The sequence below is a fragment of the Syngnathus floridae genome, chromosome 13 (genome assembly GCF_059516105.1).
Source record: "Syngnathus floridae isolate MCC-2025c chromosome 13, RoL_Sflo_1.0, whole genome shotgun sequence".
In the NCBI taxonomy this organism is placed as follows: domain Eukaryota; kingdom Metazoa; phylum Chordata; class Actinopteri; order Syngnathiformes; family Syngnathidae; genus Syngnathus; species Syngnathus floridae.
In genome coordinates this window covers 6933070-6943998 of record NC_142425.1, presented here as the reverse complement: position 1 = coordinate 6943998, position 10929 = coordinate 6933070, and the positions used below count along the sequence as shown (strand labels likewise).

General features: G+C 38.6%; 2 protein-coding genes across 3 annotated transcripts; one reads left to right on the top strand and one right to left on the bottom strand.

Moving 5' to 3' along the window:
• Positions 1-873: 873 nt before the first annotated feature.
• LOC148388358 (hydroxylysine kinase-like) lies at positions 874-5170 on the bottom strand. Its single transcript, XM_088395178.1, has 5 exons — positions 5084-5170; positions 3782-4086; positions 3478-3620; positions 2011-2191; positions 874-1752 (listed from the first exon to the last, which is right to left on the bottom strand). The coding sequence occupies exons 2-5, from the start codon at positions 4080-4082 to the stop codon at positions 1304-1306; spliced, it is 1074 nt and encodes a 357-aa protein (XP_088251304.1). The 5' UTR covers positions 4083-4086; positions 5084-5170; the 3' UTR covers positions 874-1303.
• A 1442-nt stretch (positions 5171-6612) lies between these two features.
• On the top strand, positions 6613-10760 carry zranb2 (zinc finger, RAN-binding domain containing 2). 2 transcript variants are annotated; one of them, XM_088394931.1, is made up of 10 exons: positions 6613-6781; positions 7349-7401; positions 7690-7798; positions 7886-7968; positions 8052-8128; positions 8405-8578; positions 8685-8845; positions 9287-9346; positions 9785-9934; positions 10118-10760. In XM_088394931.1, the coding sequence occupies exons 1-10, from the start codon at positions 6726-6728 to the stop codon at positions 10179-10181; spliced, it is 987 nt and encodes a 328-aa protein (XP_088251057.1). In that variant the 5' UTR covers positions 6613-6725; the 3' UTR covers positions 10182-10760. The 2 variants fall into 2 exon arrangements, with proteins under 2 accessions (XP_088251057.1, XP_088251056.1); XM_088394930.1 differs by having other exon boundaries at positions 9785-10760.
• The last annotated feature ends 169 nt before the right edge of the window (positions 10761-10929 follow it).

Here is a 10929-nt window from a genome sequence, read left to right as displayed (position 1 = left end):
CTGAAAACAACACAGCTTGTGGTGAAGGCAATAATACGATTATTTGTTTGAAGTAACACGGGTTGCCAGTGTCCAGGGCAAGTCAAATATTTTCACCCTCAATTCGGTAGACTTGTATGACCTCCGAGTGGTTAGTCTAATATTCTTGAAGCATCTTTACTCTGATGCACTGAATCACAGTTAACAATGCAAAGCGTAGGATTCAAATGAAGGAGGTGAAATGCTATGAATTAGTAGTGCATATATTCTTAATGGTCCAAACAATTAAAATTAAGTTAAAATTATATTTTTAAAAATTGCAAAATTGTGTGGCAAATAGTTTTGCTCTGCTAGTCTATTTCATTTTGGACAGAAAAGCCTTAATTAATTTGAAAAGTTACTCAAAGTTGAAAAATGCAACTTAAAAATTGAAATTATTTTTGGGAATGTCCAAAACGTTTCAATCCAAAATGTGTGAGGGTGTTTGTTGCCACTACCCACACAACCTGCTGAGAAACAACAAAAGGCTGCTTTTCACATTCATACATACCCACATCAGGATGTCGCTCCTTTCCTTCGTTCAACCACACGAGGGCAGTATTTCTCCAATTTCAATCCAAAACTACAGTAGCAAAAAGTGAGACCCTAATCAAACATTTTCAATTATTTTTTTCTCTATTTAGTCCACCTTAAACGTTGTTCAGCCAGAAGATATATTTTTCTCACATTCTCTCATATTTAATCAATGGAAAGTTCTCAGTTTCATTGTATCCTCAATGAAATACTCTCTCCACACGGTGAGTTCCTTTGTTCCATTACATTGAAGATTGTGTGATAGCTAAGAGGGTTAAAAAATGCAATGTGTGCAAATGCAAAGGAACTTTTTACCACACCTAAATTAAGAAGTTTTGAACTTTTATTTTTCATTATTTCCATTTACATAGAGTCAATGTGAAGTTAGTTTTGCTGTTTTCAGTACTAATGACAAGATAAGTAAATATCTTTCATAAATCTATCTTGACATAAATGGATTTATTCTGAGTAACAACATTGATACAAAAAAAAGGCTTTATTTCTCAATATTTAAACAATATATTCAAACAGATGCAGCTGTTATCACTGAATGCACAAAAGTTACACTCATATGTCAATATGCAAACAGCCGATTTGAATCTTTCAATCCTCCTTGATTTTTTTTTTTGTGTGTGTCTACTATGAGTGGTATAATGCAATACAAAACTGTGGAAACCCTATAACAAATGTCCTGCTACAACAACTCTGAATGTCAGTCGTAAAACAAGCCTTCATTTATATTATTTACTTCTTACTTTAAGTCATTGAATTGAGTAGCAGCGTCAGTGTGGAACCACACCTTCTCCACCTGCTCCTTCCCTACCTCATAAAGTTTGCGCAAAATCAAAGCGTCACTCTTGGATAAACGCAACAAATATTCCTTATTTTCAGGGTAGCACTTTGACATGTACAAACACAACACTAAGTCTTGACAGAATCGACAAAGGACGAGCCAAAACAGACAGTCCCTCTCTGCCTCGTTGAGGGCATAGACGCTTTCCCAGCCTGCTAGAACGTATCCACCTACCTCGATGGGGTTGGGGTGCAAATGCATCATATACATGATGTTGATGGCAAGCTCATAAACAGAGTAACCAAGGTTAATATCACCAAAATCAATAATACCAGAAACCCTGTAGCCTCTGCTCTCATCAGCTTGTACAAGCACATTGAGATCGTTTAAGTCCCCATGAATGAGGCCTGAGGAACGGCACACACAAAGCAGGATATAAACACTCGATATCTACCAAATATGACATTGGAGATGTATTTTTTTTAAATAAAATAAAGCCTGGACAAAGACTAGTAGACATAGTTGAATGTGTTAAGTTGGAAAGCCATGAATAACACTTAGTTACAATAACATCAAACAGGCTAAAGGCTAATTTAACAGACAGGCTCTGTCCAAATTTTACTATCTCATAATAATAATAATAATAATAATAGCATAATACTTACACTTGCGGAAACTGGGGTATTTGCAGGTGACATTAGTTTTGTACTGATGGAGGATGAACTGAACAATCTCCTGGAGAGGGTCTCCATCTAGTACATGCATGTAATTCTCCAAAATGGGAACATTTGACAGACTCCATTTGAAATTGTCCCTCTGCAACTTGCTAAGTTGAGGATGATTCAGCTGAAAACAAAATGGAAAAAACAATTGTGTATTGTTGTATTTGTTTTCTCAAAGAAAGGAGAAATTGTAGAATGGCACTCCAACAGGAAAAGCACTGCAAGCTATACAATGAAACTATAGAATGGAATATATGGAATCTCCTTCCAAGTCATAAACAGCACGAAGAGTTGGTAGGAAGATTGTGAACGAAAAAACTAGACTACAGGAATCACTTCACTGGTTCTTTTATCTCAAACAAAATATTTTAGGTTGCATTACCTGACATCAGAGTCTCGGATGAAGGCGGAAGTACAAGCCAAAACATGTCAGGTAATGCAACCTAAAATATTTCGTTTGAGATAAAAGAACGAGTGAAGTGATTAACAAGTAAAAACAAAATAAACTTAGCACAACTAACTACTGGAATGCACAAAAAGACTGATGATTGGAAAAGGGTGGGAATTAGCTTCTCTTTCTTGCTGTGCTTCTTTTTTTGTCTTTCCTGTTCTGCAACATCTTATCAGTAGGATTCTCTGAATACCATGTCCATGTCATTAGACAAGAGGTTTCTCATAAACTTTGAGAAATTTGTATAGTGTTTTACAATACTCCCTTGGATGCAGTATGTATTGAGATGCAACAAAAACAACAGCATAAGGCAATAATTGTATTATGTCGCAGCGTTGGCATCCTGCAACACTGCATATCCAGTAGAATTTTGTTTAAAGTATGAAAATTCAAAATACTATTTTGGACACTTCTAAATCAAAGGATCTGTCCAACCCATCGATTAAAAGTCAGTCAAGTAAAAATGCAAAATAAAAATGGGGCCCCGAGGGGCTAAGCATTGGCAGAGCTAGAGGGGGGGCCACGAGGGGAACCCCCTCCCAAATATACCTGGAATATGCCTATTTTCCAAATTTTCAGTGAATTATTTTCTATATTTCTACCTGTCCCCTGTAAGGAACATAAAGTGAATTTTTTCACAGCATTTTCTAAAGACTTTTTGGGTTTGCAAAAAAAAAATGTTTTGGTGGACCCCCTGAGATATCCTTGCAACTCCCCACAGCCCCTCCAAGGAAAATATTCTATCTCTACCAGTAGGCCTAGGGGAACTGCACATTCTACTGTGCTTTTATTTGCCGCTTTTTTAAAAAATATATAAAAGTAGAAGCAATTTGAATGAAGTTGTGTTGGGTGTCATAAAATATTCATAAACAGTCAGGTGGGTAGTTAAATAAACGAAGACAAAAAACTCTTCACTTTTAGTAGTATAAAACAACAATGCAAATGGTTTACACTTGTACCTCTCTGAGGACGTTGTCCACTCTGGCTGCAGTCTGGCCAACTTCATACAAAAGACGTGGTGAGGTAGGAGCTTTGGAAATAGGGATTCCAGGCAAATAAGTCAACAGACGCACCAGGTACTTCTGTAAGCCATACCCGCAATCTGTCAAAAGTAACAAACCAACAATTAACGTTTCAGTTGTCTCTTAAATTACTATTGACAAAATTCAGGTTTGTTCTGTTTTTTAAAAAAAAAAAAAAAAAAAACTTTTCACCCCATTTTATCTGTGCACCATCGTGTGCATAGTGACACTGGTCTCATACCAATGTCAATTAGGATCATGTCCTGTCCAGTGGTTGTTTTCAGAATTGTTTGAGTCAGAAGTCCATTCTCATGCAGGAAATTCATGGCATAAGTCTGTAGTTCAAACAGGACGGGGTCTTTACTGTCCTCTGAATTGGTAATCTTCAAAATGTACTCGCCACCTTCGACTGTCGCAATATAAATGTTCTGGTCGTCAAATGCGGGGAGATGGTGGATTTCAGAGGGAGTCAATTTGTAGTGTTTCTTCACGAGCTCTGTTGCCTGGAACAGGTTGAGCCGGGGTGCGGTATTTGCTGACATTTCGCTGAAAGACAACACAATACCTAATGATAATGCATATTTGTCATATTGCGGATCTTCGTTGCCCACACGCTGGTTGGGTCCAGATGTTTTTGGATGAGGAGACACTTTCATGTCTAACTTTTGACCTAGGGTGATCCAAATGCTATGCAAATCAGTTTAAAGTGCTAATAAATGGCAATTGAAAACAAATACATGAAAAACCAGAAGTGAAATCTTATAACTGACTCCATGATCTGGATCATTTGTAAAACAACTTTGAGTGAAAAGTAACTTTATGAAGTAAAAGATATGACATTGACTAAAGTTATTGAATGCCAAAATGTGGTTCTGCAGAGTAAAGGACTCAATTAGAAAACAGCTTTGCTGAACTTCTCTATTTTTCTATGCTTTGCTTCTGAATGCTGTTAGCTGTTTTGTCTGAAAATGTTTTTTATGTGTTGTGTCTTGTGAGTGACCGTGAACAAGATAAGTGATATTGAAAATGGATGGATGTCTTTACTTGTGTGAAACACATAACCTTGTGTATGAAATTTACCAGAAAATTTAAGCTGCCTTACCTTGTCTGACTGTGAGCAGAATATTGCACATTACAGTGTAAATCTCACAATAAATTTTGACAGTACTATCAAAACACCAGTGAACCAGTTTAACACGCATGACTAGGATATGAATAAGATATGTTCACCTCGATGCTGTTACTATACGCTTTGTATCTGAACCTGTTCTTTTCCTTATTGGTAATTTTCTCTTCTCGTACTGTGGTTCTCCTGTCCAAAGAGTGAGATTCAAGAAAACTGAAAAATGTATGAGCAATTAATGTTTAAAGACTCAATATTGCCATGCATATGGCTTTTAGTTGACCTTTTATAGTGTCAACTGTAGTTTGGGTTTTCAAAACTTAAAAACGCTGTAACGGAACATCCCTAATCGCACAAATGTCACTTAAAAATATAAAAATAGTAATTGTATATTTAAATATTGCAAAGTTTTCAACTTACCTCAGATTGTGTAAGAGTGTGGAGGAAGGGGTGTGTTGCGTATGTCAGGTGCCGACTGCTGTGGTGTGTGACTGTGTGTAATGAGCGAGCGGTGCAAGTGAGGATAATAGACTTTGAACGTGGTAAAAAAAAGAGGAAAGGCGGTGCGGAGAGGGACAAAAAAAAGAAAGGCCCTGGAGGAGGACACGGCCAAATGCAGAAAAGTTACAGATTTATTCAGCCCACCACGGTGCCATTAAAAACTGTGTGTGACCGCGCTTGTATGCATACCAGTTTGCATGTGTTGTGTGCATATGTGCTGCTGCCATGTAATAAGGCTATCTTGATTTATTGTTAGATATAGTTCTAGTTGATTTTGTAAATTCAAGTCATTTGTTATTCTTTCTTACATGCAGATTCCTCTAAACTTTGTAACTGGCCCTGGCTAAATTAATATTAAAATATATGTCTGTTTCCTATGCAAAGGTGGAAATATTGCCAGTTTTGGTGCTTCAGATAGTAGGCCCAGTACCAGATCAGAGTAGCTGACAGGTAAAGAACAGACATCTATCACTGCATGGGATTGAATAGGCTATGACTATGCATGAAACATTTGAAAAAAAAAAGCATATATTTGACCATATCATTCTTTTGATATTGATTAAATGTGTTATTGTCGATAATAAAATTATGCTGGTTGTTGAGTATACTGGCAAGGCATTATATATTATTTTATTTGATCATTATTTGCTTTGAAAAATAAAAACAGAAATATTGACTTGTACTTGCCATATTGTTAATATACCTTTTCATTACATGATCATGTATTTCATATTTTGCTTCCAAATATTTGGTGGGTGAACCCCTCCACAGCTGACATTTGGAAATTTCCAGGACTAAAAATATTCAGGGTGAGTGTTGTTGTGATTATGCTTATATTGGAGTGTGTATTTGTTTTGAATCAGCCAAAAACATACTATTGTGTGAGCATGTGTGTGCGCACAAATGCGTTTTGCTTGTGCCCATGCATTTAAGTGTGGGTGTGAACATACACGTGTGGGCAAGGCCAGGGTGGCCTGGTTACATAACTGACTCCTGGCCTGAAAAAATCTCCCAGCCCGGCCCTGCTGTCAATTACTTATTTTATAAATTTCTATTAAAACGTCTCATCACGTGATGAGCTTTCTTTCTGTCCCTTTGATACCAACTCAATATGCAAATTGTGTGTGAGTAGTATATAATGAAATGAGATTCCCCAGAGGGGAAACACTGTTCAACAGTGTTAACCTGTATTTTCAATTAATATATTGTCCCAAAATGCAAAAATCAGTGACGTCTGTAGCGCTCTGCCAATGATGCATTCAAATATTCTAGCTGTTTCTATTGTGTTGGTAAAATGTGCACCTTTTTGCCTTTGACTCCAATTCAAATACCAGATCGTCGAATACATATCAATATCAAATATTTATTTGTCTGAAAACGACATTGAATATTTCTAAACTGTAAGATGACGGCCGTAAATTGTAAGATGAGCGAGACTATAGAAAAGTGGGCAGCGGCATTTGAATGCAGCATTGGGGGTGGGCGGCTGTGTTCAACCACGTAGAGCACATTTTGGCTAGCAAGAGCAACCGAGCCGCTCGGCGTTTCACCAAGAATCGTCATGTCGGGAAAGAGCTTTCGAGTAAGCGACGGAGATTGGATATGTCCGGATAAAAAGTAAGTGATCGTACAAAATAAGATGATCGTAAATTATTGGGAAATTTCGATCTTTTTTTAAAGGGTCGAGTCTGGAAGCAGCTGCAGGTCAACTTTGTTTCGCTTACTAGGCCCTCCATCGTGAGCTACAAAGTAGCCAGCAATCAGTATCATTCTTATTATTTCGCCAAAAAGCTGAAAAACAAATCAAGAAGATTGAGCTTTCATTTACAGTGATATAATGAATTTCATTTTCGGCTATTGTATACGTGCGTGCTGACTGGCTGCAAGCTAACGAGGCGGCTAACGTTAGCTTCTTTCGAAGTGCCTCGATTATTGTAATCGTGGTTCGTGCTTTTCCCCTTCTTGGCGTGGAGAGCAATTTGTTATATGTATTTCAACGATGGTCATAATTATCAGTACGTAGTTACGATGCATGACTAGCGTCTCAAGGAGCGGATAGCTGCAGGTTTTATTACTTGGCTCTCCGGCATAATGGGAACTGTGTCACGGTGCTGCACAAAGTCAACGCATGGCACTCTTTGTGTGTGATTATTTGCTTACTTATGTAATGATTTTCTTTTCTAGATGTGGAAATGTGAATTTTGCAAGGCGAACAAGTTGTAATAGATGTGGAAGAGGTGAGTCTGCGATTAAATTAACCTTATAGAGTCTATAAGGTTGTTGTGTAACCTTTAACAAGCACATTTTCAAAGCACATTTTGCATGACCAGCATTTACACACCTTGACTTATTTATTGTAAGATTGGGGTCTGCTTTAAATTCAAATTCTGTTTGAATGGCAACAGGTAAGTACAGTACACAGGTTAATTGTACCTTCTGCCATCTAGTGGAAGAATATTTAATTGCTCTGCATGTCACTGGGATACATCCATGAACAAATACTTTTTTTCTTCTGGGGTGGGTAGATAAGACCACAGAGGCCAAGATGATGAAAGCAGGAGGAACCGAGATTGGGAAAACTTTGGCTGAGAAGAGTAGAGGACTGTTTAGTGCTAACGATTGGCAATGTAAAACGTAAGTGTAAACTCAAATTGTGACCCGCATTCCTATTAAGTCGATTTTATATTCTTCTTTATTGTCCTCTCTCTTGCACTAATCAAGATGTGGAAACGTTAACTGGGCGAGACGGTCCGAGTGCAACATGTGTAACACTCCCAAATACGCCAAGCTTGAAGAAAGGACAGGTAATTTAGAAAAGAATGTGCAACATTGTAATAACTGCTCAATTATGCTATCTCTCATTCATGTCTCTCCAACACAATTTCAGGTTATGGTGGTGGTTTTAATGAAAGGGAAAATGTGGAATATATTGAGCGAGAGGAATCCGATGGTGAATATGATGAGGTTCGCACTTTCATGTGCTGCTTTGCTGTAAATGAGTGTGCATGTGTTCAATGTAATCATGTCGCATTACCATTTTTAGGAACAATAAGAAGCTACTTGTAAATTAGTTTATAAAAACACACCACAATGTTTAAAGAGGAAATGGATTTATTTTTTCACGTTCATGGCATATATTAAAATTTACAATCTACTTCGCTACCAAAGAACCTAGAAATGCTGTGAGGTTGTCAAAAAAACATTTTCTGCCGTTAAGTTGATATTTGATTTATGCCACAGTTTGGGAGGAAAAAGAAAAAGTATCGTGGGAAGAGCGAGAGCAAGACGTCTTCCTCAAAAGGAAGTGAAAAGAAGGAAGTAGGGAAAAAGCCTCCGCCGCCACCGCCGCAGGAGGATGAAGAGGAGGAGGATGACGATGATGAAGACGGTGACCTGTCCAAATACAAACTGGATGTGAGTGCACGGCATGATGTGAAAAAAGATCAAGCAAGCTGTAGCGCTTTTGAAAGCATTTCGTGCAATCTTGGAGGAAGTGTGATGTTAAAAACTTGCCGTCCAGGATGACGAGGATGATGACGAAGACGGTGACCTGTCAAAGTACGACCTGGACGCCAGCGATGAGGAAAAGCAGCAGCCGGCGAAAAGAGGCAGCCGCTCGGGCTCGTCTCGCTCCCGCTCATCCTCGCGCTCATCCGGCTCCAGTTCTCGGTCGAGGTCCAGGTAAACGGGTGCAGGTCAAAGGGTAACGCCAGGCAAAATGTCAGTATCAGCTCTCCACTCAGATCTCCATACTTTCCCTGTTGCTGTTTTCTGTTTTGCCATTTGTTTTGATTGTGGTTAAGAGCCTCTCCTATTGTGTTGTAAAGACAGCGTAAACTCAATGAGCCCTCGTAATTCTGTACTAAGAGAACCAATTTTAAATTTGACTTGGAGAATCCATTCACAAACTGCCATTCACTTGCTAAAACAGCAGGTGGTGCTATAACTGTTTTGAAGGGTAATGCAAGGCATTAACAGCAAATTGTGACTTCATTCAAGTTAGTGATTATATAGGATCTTTTTGTTTGATTATCACGGTGTACCACAATGTTGGGTGCACTTTAAAAAAAAAAAAAATGGAGAAAAAATATTGGAGAGTATTTGTGTCTTTTTGTCTTTCAGATCCGGTTCTAGGAGCTCCTCTAGTTCCCGATCCGGATCTCGCTCAAGGTCCCGCTCCAGGTGAATGAGGTGACATGCACTCTCTCCCTGCAGAGAGTGTTTGTATGAGCTCCAAGGCTCCGCAAACAGAGTTGTAACCGAGTTATTTATGGCTGCACTGGGATTAGTTATAGCAACACATTATACATAATACAGGCAGATTTATCTACATACAATTTGGCCCCAATGTGCTTATAAGTTGTAATTTGGCCTCGGTTGAAAATTATGCTTTTTGACCACCGGAAGTGCTCACACGTTCTTAGTATCTTTTGAATGGCATTAATATGAGCCTGCTTGTTGGGTTACATTGCAGTTTAATAATATTCAACGTCATTACTAAAGTGATACGAAGCTGTATATTTTTTTTCAAGCCATAAAGCTTGTACTCTGAGGCTTCATCCTAGTACTGAACTTTCCAAGACCCGACTGACCTTAGTGCTTGGTTTATCCCTACAAAAGATCCAGCTCCAGGTCTGGAAAGGGCTCCTCACCCCGGAAGAGGTCCGCCAGCCCGCCTTCCTCACCCGAGGCTGGGCAGAAGCGCAGTCGCTCCAGGTCGTCATCTGGAGGGAGAAAACGGAAGCGCTCTCGATCCCGTTCGTCCGAAAGGTTTGGGTTTAAAGTGGAATACCACAGCGGCACTCACTATTTATGGCCTCGCTCACGACCTTGTCGTGCTGGTTTTTCGATGCTCTGAACTTGACTTCATAAATTACAGGCACGCTGAGCTGAATGTTGATGGCAATCAATGCTAACGAAGCTCCCCCTTCCCATCATGTTGTGTGCTTTCAGGCGCAGCAACCGGTCCTCCGGCTCCTCCCATTCTGGCTCCAGTTCTAAAAAGAAAAAAAAATAATTTCAGTGCCTCGGTGAAATGAACCTCAGCGCAAGTGCATGTTATCATGAGAGAAACAACCACATCCATACAGTATGGTGTTCACTACCCCCCACCTTCTATACACACTCACACACACATTGCAGTAGCAACTCATATACTCTTAAATATTTCATCTCAATCTCTGCCCAACTTGTGACAGGTGTCTACCAATACATACATGGTCATTTAATAATGTCAATGTTGGTAGCAGTATTTCTCTTGATCGTTGGGGCACTTTAAAATTTCCCTTGGGGCACTCCATTTAAAATATAAATGCATCTCTTTAGGAAAAAGTACACAGTACAAAGTTTTTGTTTTGAAGGTAAGTATTTCAAAGTGTTTATCCACAAACGGCACAAATTTCATTGAAAGTTTTCACTTGATTAAACTTTTGTCGTTTATGTATACTGGAGAGAAGACCAGATTTCCCTAACAAATTCCCCAGATTAGTTTTCCAAGACTTTTTTTAGTACAGTATGTTATGACAATTCATTCTTTATATATAGTACTATACATGTTAAATAACTGTACGTGTGTAAATAAAGTCTTGTCAACTTATTTCTTTGTCATTTGTCTGAAGATATACAGCATTTAAAATGGTAAACTTTTCTCTGTACCTGTTTACTATTTTGTCTGCAGTGGATCTATTTGATTTTAAATCTTGTTAAGTAGTTGAGCTTGTAACCAAAATTCAAAGCTACACTTTGAGTTGTTAAAACGATTAGAT